This window comes from Prinia subflava, chromosome 3 (assembly GCF_021018805.1).
Source record: "Prinia subflava isolate CZ2003 ecotype Zambia chromosome 3, Cam_Psub_1.2, whole genome shotgun sequence".
Classification (NCBI taxonomy): domain Eukaryota; kingdom Metazoa; phylum Chordata; class Aves; order Passeriformes; family Cisticolidae; genus Prinia; species Prinia subflava.
In genome coordinates, this window is record NC_086249.1 from 93267477 (window position 1) to 93295090 (window position 27614).

The 27614-nt window shown below is 37.5% G+C and overlaps 1 protein-coding gene across 5 annotated transcripts in view; it reads left to right on the forward strand.

The window, feature by feature from the left end:
• The window catches only part of CNKSR2 (connector enhancer of kinase suppressor of Ras 2), a 206980-nt gene that overhangs the window by 116103 nt on the left and 63263 nt on the right, over positions 1-27614 (forward strand). For all 5 annotated transcript variants that reach the window (XM_063392931.1, XM_063392932.1, XM_063392933.1 and 2 more), the window contains 4 exons: positions 3619-3752; positions 7506-7717; positions 11631-11720; positions 13117-13331. In XM_063392931.1, coding sequence (XP_063249001.1) covers positions 3619-3752; positions 7506-7717; positions 11631-11720; positions 13117-13331 — 651 coding nt within the window. The remainder of the gene's footprint in view (positions 1-3618; positions 3753-7505; positions 7718-11630; positions 11721-13116; positions 13332-27614) is intronic.

Below are 27614 nucleotides of genomic sequence, written 5' to 3' on the forward strand. Positions count from 1 at the left end.
TTGTGAGACATTTTTTAGGTTGTTCTAGTTTTAATATGTAACTTCCAAACCTTGTCTGTCAGGCTTTTCTCATGGGCCAATTATTCAACTCCTTAGACCTGAAGATGTTTTAGTTTTATTGCTGTTTCAGCAATCCTACTTGCCCTGGCCAGCCTGCCAAAAGGAACTGCAGCAGGAGAATCTCTACTCCTTGGAAGAGAATTAAATCAGTGATACCACTGATCTCCAAGGCATCCAGTTGAGAAATACTTGACTGGAGTTGCATGTGGTTTTGTGTCCAGTGTGCCTGCATGTGGCCCACAAAGGGGCTGCCATTGAAGGAGGGAGCTGCATGAGCTGGTTACATGACCAGATTGGCTTGAACAGCTGAGGTGTCTAAACTTCAATGCAAAATGCTGTGAAGATGTACCACACCTCTAGGCCATGTTCTGAAAGCTTTCTTTGCAACCAGAGAGGTCTGAAGATTTTCACATTCTGTATACAAAAATGAAAGCTGAACTTTTACAGCACAAGGTGGTAGTTACAGCAAGGCTCTCAGTGTCTTGAGCTGCTACCAGGAGAGACCATTTAAATGCTTTTACCCTTTAAAAATTCTTACTAAAGGTCCTGATTTACTGGTGTAGTCATGATAAATACTGTTTGTTTTTTAAAAACAAGGGCTGACCTATTTTTAAAATAGGATTTCCCTTTTTTTCTAGTTGGACCATTTTTCTGTTTCTGTGGAAACAAGCAGAAAGTTGAGTTTGGCAATTCAAAAGAAATGTGGAAAATATATGAGACATCCTAGTATGTTTTGGGACAATCCTACAGGATTGTACCTCCACCTGGATTGGACTGGATTGTGATTTCTGTCCCCGTAGGAGCCCCAGGTGCCCTGGGAAGGTGAATTCACTTTGCCGTCCCGTGAGGTACCACAGTCATTCAGAGTGTCCACAGTTACACTGTGTCTTCACCTCTGACTGTGTCTCACAGGGAACCACTGGCCTTCAGTAAGTTGGATAGCTTGTGGCTTTCTGTGTTAGACTGATTACCATTTCTTCCTATTGTACTTACTGTTTTAACCACCTTCCTGTGCTAAAATATGCATTTGTCAAAGATGCACAAACCCAAACTGATTTCCAGGATCAACCAGCAGATTGCCTGAACGACAAACTGACTTGTATGTCAGGACTGTGTGTTATACCAAACAGATTCCTTAGACTTCAGAAATTAGGGCAATACCATTAGAATTTAAATAGTTGCAGCCAGGTATTTTAGGCTGTAACACAAGGGAAGTTTTCTCCCTGTGTCCTCTAGCCCTCTAGCAGCTTGTCAGGATCACCAGAGACACATTAAACTCTTGTAAGTCCAGAACACTCCTATGCTTGAGCATGACTTTCCCAACGTAACATAAACTATAAGCTCATATTGACTGCCACCAGCCCAGTCTCCTAAGTCTCCCTTTCCTCTTACCTCCCTTTTCATGTGGGTGAAGGTTTGTCTTCTTCCTATAAATGGAGAAGAGCAAACCCATGTATACAGTTTGTCTTCCTCTCAGTGCTGCTGCTGGTATGAGCCCTGAGCAAACAGCTTGGGCTTAACAAGCATAAACAGGATCTAGGTCACAAAATCCTCTTGGCTTATCATGACAATTAATTCAACAGGCTACTCAGCAAGCCACAAATTGTTCTTGTTATAGAAGTGCAGGGTATCAGAAAGGTAACTTAACACTGTTGGATTAGTGGGTGGTAAAAAATACGATAAAAAAATATACTATGGCTACAGTGTCACAGGTGAAAATTTAAAGGATAAGAGTTTTTGTTTCTCTGAAAGAGAAAGGGGAGATGTTTAGGGTGTTTTTAATTGTTTTGGGTTGTTTGGAGGTTTTTTGACCTGTTTTTGCCACCAATTTTATTCTTATTTTTCCAGACTTGTCTTGTTTTTAGTGGTTGTAAAGTCTTTTACCTGTCTAGTTTTTTGTCTGTGTCTTTCTCCCTTTCTTCCTGTAAATACCAGCAGTCTTTCTTTGGCCTGGCTGTAGAATACTCACATTAACTCTAATGAGCAACGGAAGAGTTAAGCAGTATAACTGTTTATAGGAGACAAAATTTGAACATTCAAAACCAGAAAACTTGTGTCAGTTTATAGCTGTTGCTCTAAAGGTGGACTTGCAAAGTTTTAACAAGCAAATTTTAAGCATGCGTTTTATTATTTTAGAACTACATAGCACTTAACACAGCTCAGTTCATAAAACAAGGCAGTAACTGGCTAAAGGATGAGGCTTCCTAAGTGATATTCGTTGTTCCTACATACACATTATAAAAAAGTAACAGAGTGGTGGGGCCTTGATAGGCATAGATTTGTATCACTTATCACCAGCTGACAAAAGGCCAACATTCTGGCTATGTTCCTGCTTTAAGCTTTTTGGATTTTCTGCTGCAATCTCAAGATTAATATCTAGAAAATGAGATCTGATGATTCTGGACAGGAATACCATTTTGGTGTGTCATAAAGTATTGGTAATAGTGCTCAGAGAAGGATCTTTCTATGCACCCATTCAGTCCACATTTAGAGCTTCTCTGCCATCAATACATTGTGAAATGTTTGTGTCTTCAAGGAGTTACTAAGGTCAGAAATTGTAGGTGTAGTGAACTCTCACTTCTTTCTTCAAGGAGTAAACTTCCAAAAAGATGGGGGAGAAAAAAACTCTTTCAAAGCAAAACTCAGTATATTTCAATATTAGATTCGATTCTTTTTAGGTTGTATGAAGATACTCTTGTACTTGCTGTTCTGCTCTTTCTTCTGCCTGAGTTTAGCTGTCACACAAACCAAGGACACAAGGCTTTTATTTTTAGACAGACGTGTTATTTAGTAGACTCAAAAAATCAAACTTTTCTTCTCATTTGATTTTTCTGCATCTGCGTAGAGACTTGGAAAATCTTGTGAAAATCTTGTGAAAAAATATGATTAAGAGGAAGGATTCTGTCTGGACTGGAATGATAGCTAGAATGCATGATTATTTTGCAAGGAGGGTACAGTTTATTTACCTGTGAATAAATGTTATTTTGTGAGGAGTGTGCCCAGGGGAGTGAAGAATAATAATAATCTCCAGTTGATTCTCTCATAGCGTGTGTGCTCTGAGGATGCAGTACCTGATTTAACAGCATCTGCAGGCATAAACTGAAGCTTTTACAGTTAATTCTTAAGCTGTAGAGCAGATGGGAGGACTTGACATTCAATTTAATGCCTACTTATGCACCTTTTGCTGTAAACAGTAGACTTTTTTTTTACAATGTTAGTTTAATTAAGGAATTAACTGGATTCTGCATGTTATTTACTTGTTAATATTTCACCAGTAGCTCTAATGATCACTAATTTTATGGGCGTTGGCAATAAACTTGCGGTGCTAAAGGGAAAAAGATCTAATCAGAGGAGTCAATTTTATAAACACAATACAGGTCCATTTGTAGATGTCGTCTTAGCATGAGTGGTTTTTTAGTCAGTTTTAAAAGCACACAAAATGTTAGAACTGCTGTTTCTTTAGCTTTCCAATCCTTATTCTGGTTTTGGCTTTTTACAAATGAAAATGTATAATATGTAAGGATAATTCTGATTATTTCTCTCTCTCTTTTGAACCAGCCTCTTATTCCTAGAAGCCCTACAAGCAGTGTTGCTACTCCATCCAGCACTATCAGCACACCTACAAAAAGAGACAGTTCTGCCCTTCAGGATCTCTACATACCCCCTCCTCCAACAGAACCCTATGTTCCAAGGTAAAAAAGACCATTTCACAGTACAATTTGATATAAAAAATGTTTGTGAAGTAACTGACTATTCTGTTTTTACCTTAATTAGTCTGCCCTGCAGATAATCCTGTATTAATACTGTATTTTGCAGGTAAACTGGTTATTAGGGGTAGATGTGTTGAATCAGACACACAAGATCTTGAATCAGTATCTTGTCTGCAAAACAGACAGTAGCCTTTAGAAAAGAAGGTTCAGTACCCTGTTTTCTCAAATATGGGGTAATCAATTGACTGCAACAGTCTCATCCTCATTCAGAAGAGCAAAAGTTACCTGAAACCCTGAATCTGTAACTAGGAAAGGAGCTCATATTTGTCCCCAGTAATCACAGTGCAGCAACGAGTCTGAGTTAAATACAAAAAACTTTTCAACTTCAACAACAGCACTGTTTAGTTCTGCCATAGCATTTTCATTTTCAGATACATTAGATTAGATAGCATTAGAGCAAATTTCAGGTTTGTGTTTTAGTGTGGCCACTCTGCTGGACTGTGCAGTGACCATGCTGTTCCCTGTCAGTATAGTTGCTGCTCTGACCTGTCCCCTGGAACAGGCATTTTCATCTCCCAGGTCTCTGGACTTGCTGAGCCAGAAGGGTGGCCCATCCTTCTTGCAGATCCATTAGCCTGCCTTTACACAACCACAAATGATTCCATGTAATTCCATGATGTACACAGATATTGCATTCCTGAAACTCTGAGAGAATTATGGCCTACAAATAGTACAAAAAGTGGCGACCCAGAGGTCTAGGATTGTATTTAAGAGGAATCAGAATTCCTAAAGCTTCCATAATCTTAGACACAGTTTGCCATGTGTTCAGTTAATGTATTTTTAAATTCCTTCTTGCTTTTCTTCTAGTTAGCTTTCTTGGAAAGGTTGTAAGGGCAGCATGTTCTTCTTGTACCTGAGTTTCTTGGAGCTGAGTTTTTCTTACATTTTCTTATCAGCAACTGCTCTAGCCAGTTGATAATGTGTATGACCTGATACTGACAGGACTTTCCAGGGGCTTGTCCCAGAGTGAGGTATATGGCAAGTTAATTTGCCTACTGGGGAGGAGAAGTTGAGATGATAAATTCTTACTCTTCAGAGATGCGAAAAACCTTCCAGGGCAGAAGTGTGATTTCGACTTCATGAGGATGTCAGGAGCCTTTTGTGAAGCCTAAGGCTGTGTCCCATGTTCCTTCCTTATTGTTGCCTCTTCTGTACCTGGCTTGGTTTCTATTTCTCAGAGAAATAAAAAATTATTTCAAGTGTGACTAGTATAACACAGTTGAACTTTTAACTATTTTTTTTCTTTTAATTAAATGAGGGCATTCTCAGTCATGACATTTGAATTGAGCACAGGAATTGAATATATATTTTACCTCCCTGGTAACAGTTCTTTGTTATGCTCACATAAATATTTTAAGGTCAGGGTTTTCAGACAATTAACAGAAAAGAACCAGTTGTTTAGTACTAATCCATTAACATTAAAAAAGCTGGGGGGAAGAAGAACCCAACCAAAACATAGTCTTAAGTGTGTTTCTCTTTGAATGCAGTAGTCATATAGTAAAGACCTAGTGTTCCTGAAACTATCCTATATTAAAAGACCTAGTACCTTTGTACTGATTCTGATTATGTTCACCATCACAAAAAAAAATTATAACAAGTGCCTCCTCATTTTTAAAGTATTTTTGGTGAACATTCATTACTCTTCAGTTTTTGAGTTCTGCTCTAGAAATTGAGATCTGCCAAATGAATTTTGATTATTTTTAATAACATCTCTTAAATCATGATGATAATGCAGTAGTTTGGACCAATTCATATTAAATCTTATAATACATATTAGTACAAGCTGTAATCTTGTAGAGAGATTAAGCTTTGTACATTTGAATTTTTTCATCAGCTTAATCCAAATGGACTATTCTTGATTTCACCTGTCACATAGTGTGCAGTGTTTCTGAATAATTTGTTTGGGCATTTCATCAGGTTTTTTTGTCCATGATTAACTACATTAAATCATATGTGTATTTTGCGTATTATCAAACTGCTTAACATCTGTTTCTCAGTTTGTTGTTGCCATTCCAAAGGAATAAAGGCAAACAAACAAGCCTGCTTTTGTTACTGGAATAGAAGAAAAGACTTGATATTTTGACGTGGCTTGTAAACCCCAAAGCTTTGGTGATGATACCCACAGAGAGTACAGCTGCTGACATACCCTTGCACGGATGGCATGACAGAAAGGGACCAACACTTCTCTGTGTGCTGCTTGTTTAGGAGTGCTGCTTGTATGTTAATGCCTGCTCATATTTATCAAGTACTTTTGGGGATGAGAACTGGAGCCCTCCTCTCTAGGGGTCTGTGACAAAGGGTGTTTGCCTGAGGGCTCTGTACTTAACTCCATTGCAGTAAAGATCCCTCTAGGTCAGGCTGCACTGCCTTGCTTGTGGCAGCCCCTGATGATGTTTCAGCATCCTTTAGCATCTGGCTGGTTTCTGTCAGTCTCCATCATGTTACCTGCTGGGCTCCCCAGCTCTGTCACCACAAAGTCTCTCTGTGAGGAGGAGAACCCCCAGCCCTGTTGAGGCTGCACCAGCTTCCCTCACTAAGCCAGCACCATCTCTGCTCTGGGAAAGCAGCTTGCCAAAGGGAGTGTAGTGATCACTGGGGGTTTGTGATGCTGCACTGTGACACCGAGGCAGGATGGCCTTTTCTCATCCTTTGTGGCTGCCTGGTCCCATGAGGAGGATTTGCTTGATCCTCAGATGGAGTCTCAAGGTGCCAGGTGAAGCAGGGGTCAGCATGCTGGGCCAGTTTGGAACTCACATGGAAGTTCACAGTCCAACAAGAGCGTATGGCCCAGCTTGTCTCTTGATTACCTCTTGAATACCTGCTTCCCTCTTGACTGCCTGCATTTTGCTGTCCAGAAATGACAGCCTGATCAGGTCTTTTGCAGCCATCTCCAGGCAGTTCTAGCAGCACGTTTACTAGATGAGTCCTGGTTTATCTAGTGCAAGAAAGGACTCCTAACCCAGCACAGCTTGCTCTCTTGTTTGATGCTTTTGAGTAGTTTCCACTTTCAAAGAGAGGGGCAGGGGTGCAGGAAAGCAAAAAGGTCTTGGGGATCTGACACAAAGTGCAAAGTGAGCACTGTGCTGGAGTAGCAGCTGATAAGCAGGTGCTACACAGTGTATGTGAAACTGCATAGATGTACCTGTACAACTTCTAGACCTGAAATGATTGTGCAAAACTGTGTCAGGTGTCTGTATGTCTTCTGTGCCTGGTTCTTCTTCATCTGGGATAAAGTGTCAGGAACCAGACTGAGTTTGCTGATGCTTGCCATGTAGCCATTTCTTAAAAGTATCTGATGTATTTAAAAATGCAAGTATAAAAGTGTAAGGTCAACATTATTCCTCTGCCCTAAATCACAAAGTGCTGGTAGATTCCAGTTAAACCGAGAAAAATAAAAAGAGTAACTGCACATCAGTTTTATTTCTGTAATTCTCTTCAAGAGAAATCAGTGAGATGGATAAATCAGTAAAGAACTGAGCAAACAGAAATGTGTGAGATAACTGGCATATAAATGCATACATATGGATATATGCTGTGTGATTCTGATGTGGGGTGGATTTCATCTGTTTCAGTGTATGAAATACTGACATAGGCCCATGTTTATTGCAATATTCACAGTATAACAAAATCACTGTCTTATCTCAATATATTAAAACATTCTTTTTTTAACTAAAGGGATGAAAAGGGAAATCTCCCCTGTGACGATGTTGGCAGACACATAGTGGGCAAACCGGTTCACACAGGATCTGAGTCTCCAAACTCGTTTCTGGACCAGGAATATCGGAAGCGCTTCAATGTGGTTGAAGAAGATGCAGTTTTGTACTGCTATGAGTATGAGAAAGGAAGAACAAGTGGTCCTGGAAGGAGAGAGAGCACACCGACATATGGTACAGCATTGATCTCATAAAGATAATCACCATTTGTTGATTTTAGGATTTTCATGCATCTGCTTTTGTTTTTAACCATGAAAAATACTTCTGGTGGCCATTGATTTTGCTGAGAATTCAATAGTACTTTAGTCCAATTTCAGCGTAAGAGCTTATTCTGTTATAGGAAAGAAAAATACTTACTATGATAGGTAAGTCCAGTTTAAAATTGATGGGTTTTCTAAATACATATTTTTGCTATCAGCTTAGTTTCCCAGACCATGTTTCAGTATCATTTTATTGAAAAAAGTATATACCAGAAGCTCATTTTTTTATTAAAAATACAGAATAGAAATTTTCTCTAAGGGAGAGACTTGAATAAGTTTTGGAGTTCAGTTTTGGAAACATTTTCCTATAATGGAAATAATGGTATAATGGTATAATAACAATCAAACCCCTTCAGATTTACCAAGAGATGACATGCTGCCTTCATGTTGCACTGCTCTCTAAAACTTTTTCATTTTTCTTTGAACCAGAATTGAAGTATGACTGATGACAGTGTGCTTTTTCTTGGTAATACTGTATTAACCTCCTGTAACTTCCTGTATTGCAAGTGGTGGCTTTTACATATGGCTGTTCCTCTTTATTTGAGATCATAGGTTGTTTAAGAAGGAATTTTTCATGTAAACACACACATGTATTCATGCTACATCCCCATCTTGGATTTTGGCTTATTTAGGATGAGAATTCAGAAACAATTTCTGGTAAGAGTTTTGATGCTCAAACCCTTGTACTCCAGCCTGTTTTACCCTTGAAACTGTTGGAACTCTTCCTCTAGCTAGTATGGTAACTTGGTTCAGCTTTGGACTGGGAGATCTGGTTTTCTGTTGCCAGGTATAGTATTGTACAGACATAGAGTTGTTAGGCTATAGAAGAAAATGAAGAGGAAATCTTGTGTTTTAAAAAGTATTTTGACTGCTATAGCATTAGCTAAGCACACACTTGAATATTTTTTCAACCTACCTGCTACGTTACTTCAGTTTTTAAAGTGAGCACAAGCTGTATGTTAGAGTTGTTAAAGCAATCCTGTCATTATGTCCCTTTGTGAAGAAAATAGATGTAATTTCTGAATCAGCATAGATTTAGTACATCATGCAGCCAAGCCCAAGCCAGCCAGCCTGAGGACCTTGATATAAATTGAACCTGAGCTGTGTAAAGTATCCTCAGGATTTGGAGCAATGTGCTTGCACAACATGAAAGGTTGCAGTTTCACAAAATGTACCCTTTCTACACAAGTACACCATCCTGCTGAAAAATCTTCAGTATCCTTTTGATTTTAAAGTGTTTTCAAGTATTTTCTAACCTTGCCTATTGTATACAAAAAACTGTTTAAGTTTTCAAAATGGATATATCAATTTTATTACTTCAGTATTTCATTTATTACAATTGGTGGCTGCAGTCAGTTCCATTAACAGAGATGTACTCACTGCTCCAGACATCAAATTTTAATACTGGTGGTCGAGAGTGAAGAAGAACACATTTCTTATTCAAGGACTGCTGAATCCATTATTTTGTTATAGGATAGCTTTTTCAGCCTTTTTTCTGTTAGCAGAAAGGGTCATAAAGACATGGATCAAAGACTCCTCTGAAAATCAGTCATTATTTAACACATTTGTTTTACAGTCTTTCACTTCTCATCTCGCTTTATTTAATGAATTCACATATTCAAGTGCATTTTCAAGTGTATTTTCTAAAAATATTACCATTTCAGCATTAAATTCTAAAGTTTCCCACATGGCATTTGTTAACATAAGGTTTGTGGGTAGGCATGACCTTAAGGTTTCACAGAAATCTGGAAAATGACAATAACACTCTTCTGGCTTATGGTCACCCATTAAAGAAGGTCAAAGAGAGTTCCCAAGCCTAGAGAAATAATTGTTTTCAACATGTGCTTACCATTAATTTTGTGATGTGTCAATTTTTCTACAAAAATTTTCTCAGTCCTCCTTCATGAGAGGTGAATAAGGCCCTTTGCAATAATTTCTTTAATGGAATCTTTTGACATTTTTTGACAAAGATGTTAACAAAGATATTTCTCTTTCATGCTCTTACTGGCTTTGAGCTCTTCCATAGTTGCTGCTAATTGGCCTAGGAAAGCTTCTGTTCACATGCAAGATAAAAATTTTCCTGAGTGTCCTCCTCATGGAAAAGAGATTAGGGAATCCATAGGGGTTAAAAACAAGGTTGTTAGGAGAGGCAACAAGCAAATGAAACTTGAGTTTAAGGAATGAAACAAATTTGATCATTGCAGTTTTAATGCCAGATACAGAAGCAGGTACTTAGAACAGCTGAAGGTTTTGCAGAAAATTTGCTGTTACTTTTGATAACAATCAGATTTTAGCAATCAATTTTGTAGCTTTTCTGTTTTATTAAGTGTACAGCTCCTATTAATAAGATACTGTGTGTTCAGCCTCACAAAGAAAATAAGGTTTTATTTCTAGAAAAAGAAACTGTTGAGCGCTGTCTGTGATAAGTAAACTTAAGCTGAATACATCCCCACTCAAGGAATGACTTTGTGTGCACTAAATCTCACCAGCTTCAGTCAGACTTAAATATGTGTTCCTGAATAGAAAAATGAATGATAAATGAAAAGCTTAAAATATATGTGATTTTCCTGAGTACTGATGTATTTGTGACCTGATCCTGTGGTCTGTACAAGACATACAACTTTTTTGTCAATTTTTATTAAAAAATGATAAAAACTTTTACCATTGTGCTGCCTGTGTAGGGTCAGTGTGTTTTTTTCTGTGGACACAGTTCTTCAGCAGGGAGATGGACATGTTTGAATATATGTTTTCATTATAAACATTTCTGGTTTTTTCATCATGTCATGGATTTAACCTCAAAAATGTGGAGTAATACTTTTGTGTAGGGGTTTTCTTCTAGAATAATTTACAAGACTTTTCAGGTTTTTACTTTTAGCTTTGCTTCATTTAAAATCAAACTATTTACTCGCTTTTGGAGTTTGTGACTGGTAGACTGATTTAAAAAAGAGGAAGGGCTGATCTTGTTAGGAAAACATTTTGTTTTCAGTCTGTGAAATAATATGCCATGTGCTATGCTTCTCTGTTTTGCTTCAATACATTATTTACCTATGCTTTGTTTCAATACACTATTAAACTTGCTAAAGAATTCAGACCACTCTGAGTGGCCCCACTAAATTCCATAGCACACTGTTTTCTGACTATATATGTGCAATCCTTAAACAGAAATCATAGTTTACAGCATTTTTTTAATCAATTCAGCAGTTTCCAATCAGAATTTAAAAGATAGGATAGTCTTCAGCTATTCTTTTTTTGCTGTCTGAAGTCAAAGTGAATTTAGCAATGATAATGTACTTTGCTTTCTGTGGATGAAATGCTATAAGCTAAATTACATGTAGAGGTTTTCTACTTCCCTTCTTACTTGGTCACTGATGGGTCTTGTAAGCCCACCAGCAAATATGCTATTAGTGAAGGCACTTCAGTGATATGCATAAGTTTCTGTTATCAGCAATTCACATGTGATTTAAAACAGTTCTCCCATGTGTGTGCCAGGGGCTTCCAGAATAAAAAAGTAGATACTGCTCAGTGAAAACTGAAGTAATTTGAATGTGCTTGTCGGTATCAGATGTCACTGCAGTGAGGATTTTGTAGGGCACTGGATTTGTTTTCTAAACTTAAAAAAATATCCGTTAAATACTTAGCTGCCTCTTTTCTGTTAGAGAGAACAGAACTCCTGTCTTAACCTCTTGTTCAGGGGCAACACTGGATCCTCTTTCGTAAGCAACCCTGTAGAATAGCAGCTTAGCACATAATTTGTTCTTTCTTCTGAAGAATATTGAGTTAATGCTGCCTTATGGTGCATGATCTCAGTTTTTTTCTTCTGTTTCCAGGTAAGCTGAGGCCTATTTCTATGCCAGTAGAATATAACTGGGTGGGAGATTATGAAGACCCCAATAAAATAAAAAGAGATACTAGGAGAGGTAAGTAATCAGAATGCACATCTTATACAAGGCATTATGGGTTTTATCTTGCTTTAAGCTATATATTTCAATATAATTGTGCTGCTTGCTTAGCTATATATATGTTTGTGAACCTATTTTGGTATTTTCTTTATATGTATGCTTAATTTTTTGCAGAGTTTCTTTTAGGATCGAGGAAGTTGGTTGGAAAACATTCTAGAGCAGCATGGGATTTACTTCAAAATCAAAGAGGACAAGTTCTTCAAAATTTTGGGGTGTGAGGCTTGGAGTCATAACACCACATATGAAATTAGGACCTCTGTGATTGCTCTTATCAGCCAGGAACAAGATGTTACAGTAATGATAGCTATTTCTGGAAAAATATTAACTAAATATTCAGTAGGGATAAAAAAAGGAAACACTTAGGTATTATTAGGAAAAGAATACAAGACCAAATTTAGAAGTATTTTTATGCTGCCATATCAGTTGTTGCTCATGCTGTGTGTGTGCAATTCCAGTCTCTTAATCTCTTAAGAAAAATACAGTTGAATTCAAGAAGGTTTAGGAGACAACAGAAATTAATCAGATGCATGAATTGACTTCTAAACTGGGGTCAGTTAAGCAGGCTGGCCATTGTCAGTTTGGGGAACTTAAGCAGGACATAATAAAGGGTTTATAAAAGCTTGTGTGGAATGAAATAATGAAATAGGTTTGTCAGTGTTTGATCTGAAACAAGAGCAAAGAGATCAAATATCTCTGTTGGATGCTGGATAAAAAGAAAATGAGCTGGTGCAGTTCATGTTCAGACTAAAGAACCTCTTGCCACAGGAGGCTGTGGATACCAGAAGTTCACATTAATGCAAGGAAAGAGACAATTTTGTGAAAAAGAAATCTGCTGAGGTTTCCTAAATTGACAGACATTGCTTTTGGGTCAGGATGTCTCAGTTACAAATTGGTACATGCTGGAAGAGTATTTAGGGAATGTATATATGATATGGTGAATGATCTCCAATGAACATTCAGAGCAAATTACTTTGAAATGTGTGGTACCACTGACCTTTGCATTCATTAGGACTCCTGGTCAAAAAGTAGCAAAATCCCCCAAAACTATCATAAGTCCATCATTGCTAATTTTTTTTTAAAACCCCTAGACAAAATTTATTGATGTGCAACTTCTTTTATATTTTGTTCCCTTTATTTAAAATATACCAGAAAACTGTAAGAGTGTTTTCCCTACCAAAAGTTTGCTTTCTTATTATATCTGAACCAAAGAAGCATATGGGTTTTGTTAATGAAATAGTCCTGAAGAGTTAAAATTGACAATAGATCTTAGCAAGAATATTGCATGTTCTTGAAGCAGGATTTACATGCATGTAGCAGTTCACAATGATATTTTGCATTACTTTTCTTTCAACAGAAAATTCATTGCTTCGTTATATGAGCAATGAGAAAATAGGTCAAGAGGACTACATGTTTCAGAGGAATAGCAAAAAGGATACTGGGAAAAAGTCCAAAAAGAAAGGAGACAAGAGTAGCAGTCCAAGTCATTACTCACTGTTGCCTAGTTTACAAATGGAGTCATTGAGACAAGAAGTCATGGGCACACCTGGACCAGAAACTGCTTTGTACCATGTGAGTAAAAATAACATTAGCAAAAGTCTCTGCTCTGTGCTTGTGATAAGGGACTGTCTTGGTTTTATAGTGGTGTTCAAACCTTCTCTGGAGTGCTGCTGTTGCACTGATTTATATTCTTCAGACAATAACTAGGCCTCAAAGAAATATTTTAGAATTCTTGATTTTGCTGTTTAAAATGCAGGATGGACAGCATTGTTTTATTTCCTTTATTGGAAGATGGCACTTTTGAAATGCAGTGTGGTGTCTCTGCCTTGACTTACTTGCTGCTGATGGAAAGGCAAGCAGCAGCAGTTTCCTGACTGGCTAGAAACCTTCTTCCCAGCATCTCTTATCACTGCAATATGCTAAATGTTGTCAGACAACACTTACCTTTACTACAGGTACTTGGAAGGCCTGATAATAGCAGGAAAATTTGGGAGAGACATTTGTTTTTCTTTTTGAGGTAAGAGGAGCTCTAATGCATGTAACTGTTTTTGATATACAGCCTTCAGGAATGCAAGTAGAAATGTGAAGGTGGCGATTCTGCTGAACAGGATGCAAAAGGAAAATTGCAGTGACTTGCTTGTTTTTAAGTGTGTCCAAAAAATGGAGTTAGAATATCACAACATATTTTAGATGTGATAAGACATTCACCCCATAGCACTTGCCATGTATTGAGAGAACACTCATTCCTCAGTGACATTTCTTTCTCAGTATATGTTAAATTGCTGACACTATGCAGTGACAAAAACTTTTATTTTAAGGTGCCATCTTATTTTTTCCTGTAGTTCCCTCTATCACATAATAAATCTAGCTTCCAAATTCCATACAAAAATAAAAAATGTACACAGGAACTGGAAGATTCTCAAATCTCTGTTTGGAATTTAATGAGCAACAGCAAGCATAGAATTGGCAACAAGCATTTTTTCATTTACTTTGGATATCCATCCACAAAACACTTGAAATGTTGCCACCCCAAATTCCACCAGTATCAGCTAATCCTTCTTGTGTATCATTACCATTAAAGGATCTCACTCTGTAATGCCATTAAATCTTCAGTATCTATTTGAAAGTTTGGTTGGAGCTTACTCCTTTATAAAAAAAAATAAAGGTTATTCATTCTTTAGAATACAAATCAGTATTGATCTGCTAACTGGCTATGGAGCAAAATGCATGAAGTCAACAGAAAAAGGAATCTTGGATTATTGATTTGTCCCAGGGGAAATGGAAAGGAGCCCTTCTCAAAACATTTACAGCCCTCTGCAGCTAAATATGGCTGATGCTGTCTCTGGAAGCTGGCTGCCATCAGGCAGTACTGATGCCTAGAGAGGCTGATCTGGAACAGAGGTTAGACAGTGTTAAAGGATTAAAGTAAGTATTTATTAAAAAGACCTTCAAAGGATACACCTTGGGCAGTACAAGAGCCTGGCTGAGGCTACACTCAAGATGAACAATGGGGCATGAGTTTTCACACTTTTTTAAGTTTTGGTCTATTTACATATTGGGGTTAATTGTCCAGTTACATCTTCAGATTATGAAGTCCCATCCTTTCAGACTGCTCTCCTCAATTCACTGTTGTTTATACTTCTTGGGCCTGAAGCTGCAACAGCATCCTTGGTTCTCAGGCTGGAAAAGGATTGTTTTGTCTGACTAAACTGTGAAGAGAACTTGCTAACACTTTATATGAAGCTCAGAGTCACACTGAGGCAGGACAGAATCTAAAAAACATGAAAGCTAAAACTTTTGGCATCAGTACCAGAGTTTCTATTTAGTGGTGATGACACCCAAGTATTCTGGTGCATACATCTTTTGCCACATAGCAGAGTTGAAGGTTTTGTAATAAATTGGGCCAAACTTTTCTTCCAGTCTTAAATAGTGCAGTGAGCAAAGCATGGGGAAGTACAGACAGCACACAAGGAACTCGTATCTCTTTGCAGTAAAATATTAAGCTATAGATAACAAATCAGACTATGAAAACATACTTCATGCTCTCAAATTATATCTTAAAGATCACTAAAAAAGTGTCTATCCTATTACAAATTTTTTTTTTACAACTTGCAGCTGTCTAGTTTTTCCCAAAGATTTCATATTATTTGTAAATCAAGCCTCCGGATACACAAGTTCAGTGCAAAAGAGCTGCTCTGATAGTAGAGGAAGAGCTGGAGGCTTTTGTTTGGTTTGGATTTTTTTCAGAAGTCAATGTTTCCATCATGCTAGAATATCAGGGGAAGAGAGAACACTGTGACTGTGCTGTGTATACCACAAGCCAGTAGATTTTCCTAAAGTAAAGAGCAGCTTCTACCATGTGGCTGGAATTGAATTTGAACCTGTAGTGCCTCAATTGTTTGCATAAGGTCCCGGTGCTAAAGAACACTCCACCAGCCTTGTTAAATAGCTCCAATCCCTGATTGCTCTTGTTGTTAAGAGTATTCACCTATTAGCCTGTGTTTACCTGGCTTCAGTATCCAACCATAGCTGTAATAAATGTACCATTGTCCTGTGCATTTAAACATCTTTTGTTATCAAATTTATCCCTCAATATAGGATTTTACAGGTTATAGTCAAATAATTTTGTAGACTTCTCTTGCTTGCAAGAGTTAGAATAAGCATCTTAGGTTTTTCATCGAAGGCTGTGTTTTCACATCCTTTCCTCCTTCTCATAATTCTTTCAGATCTTCATATCTAATCCTAAACTATCTTAAGCATCCTTTCTGAAGTGTATATGCCAGCACAGCACATAAATTTCCAGGAGCTGCATGGAAAGGTTACATAACCTTTCCTATTCACTGCTTCTCTATTTAAATGCTTAAAGGACTGATTACGGCTTTTAAGCACAGCCTTGGAATGAGAGTATGTTTGTTACTTGGTTTTACTTTTATTTCTTCTGTAATGATATAATTTGAAATCACTTATCTGCAAGACTGATATTCCCAGTCCAAAAGTTTTTATCGTGCATTCTTTGTTCTTAAATACAATAACACTATATATGGTCATGTTGAAACGTGTGACTCCTTGGGTATGCTTGCTGAATAATCCGTGTCTGTGAGTCAACCCTAAGGGCTCTGGACCCTCCAACTGGGCCCCCATGGTTCCCAAGTCCATAACAAAGGAGTGTTGAAGCTCCAGGAACCTGGGATCTCCTTGTTCTGAAATCATATTTTTAATGTGCAAATTCTGTGAAATACAAAGCAAGCACGCTTAATTTCTTCTGTTTTTTCTTCTATTTTCTTTTCCCTTTTACTAAATTCCCTGGAATAAAAGCGATGCTGCTCACTCAGCAGTCAGGTTTTGTGTCATTCACTGGTCTTTGATTCTGTGTTACCATTACTCAGTGATGTTTTCATTCTTTTTTGACTCCACTGATATAAATGTTAAGTAATTTTGGACTAAAATGCATCCCACTAGTTAATTATGAATTCCCCTTACAATTCCAGGCCTCTTTCCTTTTGAATTTTGCAGCCACTGACGTGAGCAGGTTGATAACCTTTTTACTGTGAAGCTTTTCTGCCGAAAAGCAGCTTTTACAATTATGCTGACTTCAACTCCTTCTGCTGCTTTTATGTATGGCTCTACAGAAAAGAAAAATCTTTGATCAAAAAACTACACTGCTGAATTAAATTACCACAGCAGAAATGGTATTATTTTTTGTGCTGTAAACAAAGTAGATGGTGTTAAAAAAATTACCATGGTAATGTAGAAGTGCCTGGTTGTTGTTTATTTGCTAAAAGCTTTTCTGTAAAATGCCAGCAGATTCAAATTTGTTGCATTCTAACATGATCACAAGATTGTGGCAGTCTAGCATTTTTCTGACTGTCAGGATACTAAACTTGCATAAAATCACTGGTTTCAACAGTTTTGTTTGTATTGCTGACCTGCCATTGCAAGCAAAAACTTTCTGGTCAGGGGTGCATTTCAGTTGCAGCCTTGAAAATTGAGCAGGGTTTGTTTGTGTCCACTGAGCATAACCGGTGTGATAGCTGATACCGTGGCAAAACAAAAACTAATTTGTGTTGTGTCTGTGAACTAAACATCTCTTGTATCCTCTTCTGCTGTTTCTGAATCCTCATATACAAGTTTTCTACACTGCTTTGTTTTTTTCTCCCCATCCTAGAAGTTGTTTTCAGTGTTACATTGGTTTCTAGACAAATTGTTCTTGCATTCTATTTTTCTTCCCCAGTATTGTAAAAGAGACCAACGCAGAGTTTTAATGTTTTTATTAAGCTGAGGCAAACTGTTTGAGCTGTTGCTAATCTGATGTGCAAGCAGGTGTTCAATGTGATCTATTTCTGTAGGTAGAGAACAGTGCAGTTAAAATTGTCTTGAACTTTTGGGGCACAAGAGATGAAAGCTATGACATACCATTGTAGTTTCTCAAGTTCATTATGTTTTCTGTGTAGGAATTTTCTCGGTGTGTTGTGCTTTGTTTTTGTTGAGGAAAAATAATGTGGTTATTTGGGAGGGAGATAGAGTCATGGGTCAAAAGAAGTTCAGCATCAGGTTAATAATAATTTGCTGCTAACTGGATCAATACAGCTTTCCCTTAGCCTAGAAACAGCATTGCAATGTGAAGAAAAGGTTACAGGCTCTTGTTTGTAGTAAGTAAGCAAGATTGCTTTTTCTTGCATAACTCCCTACTGTATACAATAGGCTGTAACCTACACAAATAAACTTACATTATTGACCTTCTTTCTTTTCCCTTCCTGCCTCCCATTGTGCCTCTGCCTTTTCCAGTGTATGCTCACTTGTTCATGTGGTCTTAGCAATACATAGTGATTTGCTTGTAGGAAAAGTGACAGAAAAATAACAGCTTCTCACTTTGCTGTGATAACCAGACCATTTTAAATTGTTTAACTAATTAGAGGAGTTTTCTTAGTTACTTTATTTGCATTTGAACATAAGGTAAGTTTAGTAGCAAAATGTGCCACTTAAATTTCATACATGTGAAACAGGTCACCCAGTAATGGGTTGAGGAGATAAATCAAGGTTTTGTACCATTGGGATTTTGCTGAATTTACATGTGCAGATATGTACACATGCACCATCTTTAATGTTCCAGTTCCACTTTGAATAGGGGAAAATAAAATAAAAGCTATCAGCTGGAGTTGTTGTGCTGCAAATTGAATTAAGTTGGTGCAACTTTGGCAAACTTTTTTTTTCTTTTTTAGCAATGTATAACCATCCACGTGGTTGAAGTGCAGCCTGTTGACTTTAATCACATAATTAACAGCAATACTTGCTGCAGTGAGCACCCACAGAGAGCCAGGCACTATCCTTTCTATTCTGAGGCAGCAGGGATGAGGGTTTGAGCAGGGTTACAGTTCCAGCTCTTCCTCTCTCCAGTCCTCCCAAGGTGGCAGTACCAGTTCAGCTCCTTGGGTTTTCCCAGCAGAGCTGGTGGGGCAGCATCAGTCGGGCCTGGCAGGGCTCAGTTGGCTGCAGCAGTGATCTTATTGAGAATACTTCAAGTGAAGAAGATTTGTTTATGGACCTGTTGCAAAAGTCAGTTTTTAGCTGATAATATAAATTGGAAAGGAGACGGTAACTTTTAGCCAAAATAACTTCTACTTAAATTTATGCATATTTCCAGGTGTTTTTTGCCTCCTACAAACCCCTCCAGAAAAATGAAAAATACTTTTTGAAAGTTGAATTCAAAATGTATATATTTAGGTGTTGTCAATACAGAGAAGAATTTACCAAAAAAGTCATGATTTTGAAAACTTCAAGTCTAACTCTACTTAAGTGGTTGATTCTCCCTTACTTCTCGTGTTCCTCTCTGCAGAAAGGCTGAAAGGAAGTAAAAGGTGAAAATACTGAAACTACATTGTTTTTGATGAAAATTCTTGAATCAAATATGCATGTATTTATAAAACTTTAATTGTAGTACCCAACTAGCATCTTTAAAAGTGCAGAACAAGTGCAGATTAGTTTCTTATTAAATTTGTGCACAAGCTACCCATCAATGTATCACAAAAGTCTTCTTTATAAAAATGGCATCTAACAAACATTAAATAGTGCAGAATGATTAACCAAAAAACAGCCCTAACAAAACTACCCCACTGAAAAATGAACAGCTTCCTATAAGTGTAAATATCACATTATTTAACGAATTTCTGTTTGATGAATTTTTTTTGTTATGGATATTTGTAAATTGTAGAGAAGAAATTAAAAATCAGTTGCACAGATTTTAAGTAGGTGTCTGAAATTTTGAATGTCATTGCACCATTACAACAGATGGAGCTGGTACATTTTCTTCTTAAAAATGTCTGGAGTCCAGCTATGGCAGTATTTAAATAACAAGGCTCCCTTTTTCTTTTTCTCCTCCCTGTTTTCACAATAGTCTATAGTTAGACATGTAATTTAGTAATTGGTATCAAACTCCAGTTTAACCTAAGTGCATAGTAAAAAATAATGTCCAATAGTGTCACCATAATTTTTGTTAATACTTGAATTAGTGTAACTTTGCTGTGGTCTTTCATCTCCATTTAAATATATGTATTACAATAATACTGAAACTTGTAGATAGATTACAGACTTATGTGCTTTAATTAACAGGAAAGGAAATCTTAAACTCTTTCTTGAAAATATAAGAATTATGTAATATATAAGAATTATATAATGTAAAAAAATTATAGTTGTGTTCCAGTTAAAAAGAAACTGCACTGGATTTCAAGTAACTATCCAGAAATTAAATAAATATAATGAACCGTTTTGGAAATAGTTGTGAAAAATTTCAGTCTTTAATTGCCACAGTTAGAAATTATTTTAAAAATCATTTCTTCACGACTTTGTTGGAAGTTAGCCCTTTACAGTCTAAATATAATTGTGCACACTCTAGCTTCTACTGTAAAAGTAGGAAAACACAAACTTTAACCAAAAGTAGGACATATACTGTTGAAATTTCACATGTGAAAAAACGGTAATTTCTCATGTTGTCTAGACTTTTCGAAACCAGCAATCTCAGACTGGACTGATAGTAGGCTCCTGGATGCCTCAGTTAAAAGTCCAACACTGAGCTGCTGGGGTGCCTGAGTTTCTTCTCAAGCGCTTGCGTGTTCATGAAGCTCCAACAGAGCTTGGCTGGTAAAAGCTAAGCACTTGGATATCCCTCTCTGGAGGTGACTGGAGCATTTAAGACATTTGTATCTTTCTTCTCTAGGTTATACTGATCACATCCCAGTTTTTGTAGCCTTAGGGGCTTGTTTGGCCTGTTCACAACTTCAGCTCCTTGCTGCCTTTTCTGTCAGTGAGCATGTAATGAGGAAATAAGGCAGTGAAGGTAACTAGCTCCACATGTCTGGAAATGGAAGAAGCTCACTGTATTGCAGTAGAAACTGAGCTGAAGAGGCTTATGAAGTTATAGAATAATCTGATTTGAAGTTACTTTAAAAGCTTCAAAGTCTATTCTGAGGAAAAAGTACAAGTAAAATGTTCCTTATATCACAGTGCAGAGAAGGAAATGCAGTTGGGCTATGAAGGCATCATGAGCTTGTATCCATTTCTCATCAGCCTAATCTACTGTGGTTCAGGTATAGACAGCCCTTTGCTCTGAGAGGCTTTTAGAAAGAACAACGCTTAAAAAACTAAGTAAGGGAAATGTAGGATGAGGAAAAGGAACATAACAGGAATTTTTTACTTGTTGCCTTCATGAGTCTGAAACACCATCATGTCCTACAGTCACACTGACCATGGGCAGCTTTGAATGCCTGCACATTGGCACATGTGGGGTTCCTTTCAGTTGGGTACTTGTGGGTTTGTGTATCTGATTCAGACAGGAGAGCAGCGTGTCTCACATTAAGTTGAAATAGTGGTTCCAGGACTTGGCCAGCTTCTACATGGCCTAAAGAAACCATCTAAACAATACTGGATGTATCCTTTCATTTGAATGTAGCACTTCACAAATGTGACAGACACAAAATAAGTGATAAAAATAGTGTTCATGTTGTCAAAATCTGTGTAAGAACTTCATCTAGGGCATAAGTGAACTGTGTAGCATATAAAACAATACGGTGAAACAGTTAACCAATAAGCAAAATAAGCCTTTCTTGTGACAATTAGAAAATGATTGGCATAGCCATAAGATTGTTGTGGCCAAAGGTAATTTTTGCTATTCCATCTGAGTCTGGTAAAAATTTGATTCAAAATAAATTACATTTCTGGGAGAAAAAGCAAGATGGAAACAGCATATAAATGTCTTGCTAATGGAAGGTGGCTTTATATTATTTTTAGACTAGTGCAATCAACATAGAGGAGTAGAGGGGCCTCCTGGGTCTATTCCTGTGGTATTACAGTTAATCTCTTCCACTTAATCCTATTCAGATCTGTATGAAATTCCACATTCAAATATAGTGTGAATTGCTATTACTAATGATGGTACCAGTAAAAGGTGATAAACTGGCTGAATAGGTAGCCAGTTGTCATAATTCCAAGTAAAATGTTGCACAGAGGGGAGGAAAGATGCCAGCAAGACAAAGACATCTAATGAATTTGCTCCAGAAAAACAAAAACCCAGATGCCTGAGAATCCAGCATAAAGTGCATAGGATAATAGGATAATTCGGTCTGGAGCAGCCTCAGGAGGTTCTGTGTTCCGGTCTTTGGCTCAAAGCAGGGCCAGCTCTGAGGTCAGACAAGGCTTCTCAGGGCTTTGCCCAGCTGGATGTTGAGCACTCCTAAGACAGAGACTGAATTAACTCTCAGCCAACCTGCAGCACTGCTTGTCTGTGCCCATGGCAGAAAAGCTGAACAGCAAAACAGGCAAAACAGGTATTTTGGCAATAGCAGAGAGGATAGTGACTTGCTTGGATTTAAGGCATAGTTTCTGCTGTTTCATTGCTGCTTAGCTAAAACCTTCTCAGGAATGTGCCTCAGTAATCTCACATCTGTTTTCCCAGTTCTAGACTCTCAGTCCTTTGAACTCCAGAATGAAGAGAGTAGATATGCATTTGTAGCTTTTATATTTGAGTTCTGTTTAAGCATACATTTTGTGAAAAAGTAATACTTAGTCTCCTCAGGAGAGAGTGCTAAGTTCTTTTAATTACATGTAGTAATATCAGCGTTGTTCTTGAGGTATATTATTCCTGTCACAGATTAGAGAATATTTTCACATCTGCATTGTTTCTGTTTGAAAGAAATGGCTAATACTATTAATTTTCTCTTACTGGGGAAGTGGTTGCCCAAATGAAATTTGAAGGTACTGAATATGGGAGATTTTACATCTAATTCTGTATACTCTCTGATCTTTACTAAAATCGAGAGTTAATTACTGCAGCAAAGCAAAATCCTCTAGAGATGAGGAAGATTGGTTTATGGGCCATTGTGAAGCACAGTGGGAGCCTTTTGTGGAAATTTTTTGTTTAAACTTTCTCTATTACCTTCTTTTGCATTGTGACCATGAAGGGGGAAAAATGACCTGTCATAATTTCTTTCCATGACAAAGCTGGAGAGTTCTTTAAAAATGAGAGTGTTACTGTAAAGGTCATCTAGTCCAGCTCTGCCAGTCTAGATTTATTCCTTACTGCACAGAATATAATGGTCTGAAGGTGTAATTTTATATGGTCTAGAGATGTAGATCTATACATTAATAAATCTCTCATCTTGGAACATTTTGTAATTTCCTTTCACGTCCCATTCTGTATTTTTTTCTGTTATCTATTTCGTAAAACCATTCCTGATTATATCCTGCTTTTATTACCTGATAGAGGACCATTGCCTTTGTAGGTATTAGCATTGTTTATACATCAGTGAGCTACATTACCTGCAGATGGTACAATCACAATAGCACAGTTTTATTTTTTATTAATGTAGAATAAGTGATTTAGTCCCTTGGTTATTCCCCTTTGATAAAGAAGAGATTAAGTGTAGCACACTGTAGCAGAGAAGTTTATGTCAGGTATAGCAGAGGGGACTCATGAGTTACCACTGCAATATTGTTGGGAGTGTCACATGCAGGAGAACTTTGATCTAGGGTCTGACTTCTCTAATGGCTCTTCTCTGTTCTCCTTCCTGCACAAGGGAAAGGGAGATACCAGGACTATGGAAGCATTTAACCAAGGGCACTGGCTGGCATGTGTCATGGAAATTCTAAAAAACTTGTACTGAGTGGTGGAAATGTTTGAATTAATGGGGCACATATGCCCGTTTCAGAGTGCCATTTTATCAAAATGCTCTGACAAAAAGCTCCACTATTTCTGAACAAGGGTTTTTTTCCTAGTGGTTTTGACTCCACAGGAGTCTCTCCCCATTCTTCTGCCCCACTTACACAGTGGTGGCCCCTCGAGCCTGTTGCTAACACACAATATGGGAGATTGCATGGTTCCACCTGGGAGGAAAATGGCTCTTTGCAGTACTGGGGCTCCTGGACTGAAGCTGTTTTATTAGGTGTTTCTGTTTTACTGGAGAGAAGTGCTTATTGCTTAGTGCCTGATCCCTGAGTCAGCCAATCCATCTCTGCTACTGTGCTGTGGAGGAAAAAGCAGCCTGGTATTTTTCATAAAGCAGTAACTGCTCTTTGTCCACTTCTCAAGTATATCCCTTTGCTTTCAGATTAACCCAAGTAGATAGCATTTCCAACACTTCAGAATTCTGACTTTAGAATGATGTGTAAAACTTCTTGTAAGCTGGTTTGTACCTATGAGGTCACCATGACCAGCTCAGAATCAAAAAGACCTAATGTTATCTTTCCCCACCTTCTGCAAAGGACTGCTTCATCTTATGCTTTGGGGAAACTTTACTGAATTCCAGCAAGTAATGAGACTTTTATCCTGGAATGAACTGTTCTTTTTCTTCCCTAAGTAATAAAGGCAATGGAAGTGTTTGGTATGAATTTTAACAGAATGTATAATTCCTGATATACAGAAACTCTTTCCTTCTTTTTCCCCCTGAAAACTTCCCCTCTGTTGTAAGCCAGGAGTTTCCTGTTTCTTTCACCAAAGCCTATTATGTCCAAGTGCTAACAGAGAATTACTGGCAATAGTGCATCTTCCTGAAAGCAGAAATCAGTTTTCTCAGAGCACCTATATCCTCTGCATGTTTTTCTCTCACACACTCAGAGCAGTATGAAAGAGATCATGCTGAGGGGCACAATCAGAAGTGCTGCTCACTCCTCCTGCAGAAGGAGGTGCGTGTGCCCGTCACCATAAGCAAGCACCAAGGTGTTGTAAGGAGGCGTGGAACTTTTATTCTAGGCTAATGATTTTTGCTCTTCAAAGACCATAGGCTTGGTGCAAGATGTTGTTAATGTCCCAGGGGTGAGTTCTATTTTACAGCAGTTTGTTTTCTTCTGAGGAGGTCCAAGATTGGCTCCATGTTATGTCACAGACCACCTCTCTAATCCAATAATACCTCAAGTTTCTCAAATCTGCTTGCGTAGTCTTGTTGTTTTAATGTTTAGATAAGCATAAGAGGAAAACCTACTTTCCCTATGAATAACACAGACATTTTCTAAGCAAACCAAGATTTTTCCTGGAGGAAATTGCAGAGTTTGATATCTGCTGGAAGGGCATAGCAGCAGGGCACAAGTATCCATGAGGCTTCTCAAATGCTTTTGAGGTGACTTGTCTCAGACACTGTGAAAGGACAAAAGGCAGTGGACAAAAATTGAAGATGGTTTAAAATGTGAAGATGGTTTAACGGGAACAGGTTGCCCATGGAGTTTGTGGAGTCTCCATCCTGGAGATATTAAAACCCCAACTGGACACAGCTCTGAACAACCTCTGCTTGGGTCTGCTTTGAGCAACAAGGCTGGATAAAATGTTCTCCAGGGCTGACTTCCTGCCTCAGTTCTTTAGTGGTTTTTCTGACTGGTCCATTCTCCTCAGTAAGAGGTTAAACTGGGAACTGATGAGGAGTAGAAATAAAAATAAAGGGTTAAATAGTGTTCTGTAACGGGTGATAATTTAGTTTCTGTTTTCCTTCTTAAATGGGTGCTCTCAAAACACACAGTGATGGAGGGACTGATGCATCTTGGACTTTTGCCATTGAAGAATACATACAGGAGGATTTTTGAATCTTTCCATTTCTCTCCTAGATTTCTTACTGTCAATAAAAAGCAATGTGGGAGGTACCAGAATTATTTATTTCAAAGTAGATGTAGAGCAGAAAGATGAACTCAGAATAAATTATTCTAATGAACAGCACTTGTCTAGTTTAACTTTTTATTCTCATTTGCTTTAGGCAGCTATGACACTGCTGCAGTCCTTGTTATGTCAGTCGAAAAGACTGGAGGAATATGAGAACTCTCGTTTAAAGTTAATGTTGTCTAGGAGTTTTGCTGCTTGGTATTTAAGTTAAAGAGTTCTGTGCCTTAATGGTTAGGAAGGAAAATCTTTCCCTGGTGGTGGAATGCAATGCCACTGTATATTATTTTTCCAAATAGCCTAAAGATTAAAAAAAATATTTTATTTTTGCATTCATTATGCTAACAACTTCACACAAAATATTTTGACTGGTTTTTACAACCGCTAAGTTGTATCCAGCTACTGTAACATTTGCCACAGACCTCCCCCAAATGATAAGAAAACATAGAAATGGGAGAACGAATAAGAATCCCTGAGCAGAAAAGCTGTGCTTGCTATCACATTTCAGGTGATGGTACTTCTGCCCTTAGCTAGCCTATTCTTCTTGGATAAGCAGACATAGGAGCAGTTGCATCAAAAGAATAGACATCTTTGATATTATCAATCCTTGTAGGCTATGTGATAAGGAGACTATCCTGCACAGCTCATATAGTCATTGCTCACCTCAGAGCCAGATAAAAAGTTTGCAGTTTCAAGATCTCAGCCTTTTTTTTTACAGTAAAAAACTCTTAAGGCACATACATACCGTTTCTTTCTCCTTGTGGTCATTAACAAAATGCAAAAATGAAAATCTGCTGCTGATTGGCAGAAGGTTTCAAACTTTCTGATCTGACAGAGGTCTTCCCTCATCATGTCTTTGTAACAGTCTTTGAAAACTTTATTTTCCACAAATATCCCTGAAAATAATTACTACTGTCTGCTATAAGCTCTTGATGGAGACTAAGCAAGATGCTAAACAAAAAAAGATTTTGGCAAAATCCTGTGTTGCGAGTACCCGTAAGCATGAGATGTTAATACTGATGTAGAGTGTGACCTTGTATCTCAATAGGTTTGCATTTTGCCCCTTTTCATTCTTATTTTAGCTCTGAAATTTTGGAACTCAACACAGCAAATGCTGAGAAATGTGTATGTGGCATATCAAAACTGTGAAAACAGAACATTGCCAGTGTTCTCAAAGCACTGGGAACTATCTCTCAAAGTGAGAGCTCAATGACATAATTGGCAGAACCAGCTTTCATTTTTTTCCCAGATACTGGCTTTTCCATCTGTAGCAGAAAGTTTTTCAGTAATCAGATGTGTTACAAGCTACCCTTCTGAAACTAGAGAAAGCTATCTTACAGTGGCAGAAGAGAATTGCCTGCCTGTAAACAGTTCCTTAGTGTCTAAAGTTACAGCTTGAGAAAAATTGGATTTGACCCGAGCTCTAAATAAAACTATAAAGGTATGTGCCATTTTCCCTTCCAATCAGACTGAGCTCAGATTTGGGTAGAAGGATTGGATATTATTTTTTCCATAACCTGGTTCTCTCTTCCAACTTTTTTTTAAATGAGTGAAAAATCCCTGAAGAATAGTGGAGAAACAAAAAAGCTCTTGAATGAAAATTTTAGGAGCTGTCCAATGTAGTAGTCGTTGCTATGGCCAATCTGTTCCTTCAGAGAATCTTCAGTTGTGGTCTTTATTTTTTGGACATAGATGTAGCGTTCTGTTGGTCACAGATCTAATTTATATTAGATCTTAGAGAAGCTCTAAGGAGCAGCTTGACCTCAAATCTTTAGACATCTTCCTCAGACTCTTGAAGTTTGTCAAAATAACTGATCTTCTCAAATTTATTGTTTCGATAATTAGTCTGTTTTCTACTTTTATTTGAGCTATCAACTGGAATAGAAGTTTTCTAACTTTCATCATAACAGTTTGATAAAACATTTTCCTCTTCTGATAGCAGTTTCACTCCAATTTAATATTAGTATTGAAAAATCAGTTTATTAAGTTTCCTATTTGACATGAAACAAATAAATTCATTGAAACTTAAAATAATTTCACACTTTCATTTAAATATATTTTTCCAAATGGAGAGCTATGAAATTACCATTAAATAAGTTAATAATAAATACATTTTCTGGCTTCTGAACATTATTGATTTATTTTCAATCTTATTTCCCTTCTGAGCAAATATAGAGCAGTCACAGAACTAACAAATAACAAATATTTTCTCCCTGGAAGAAACCTGG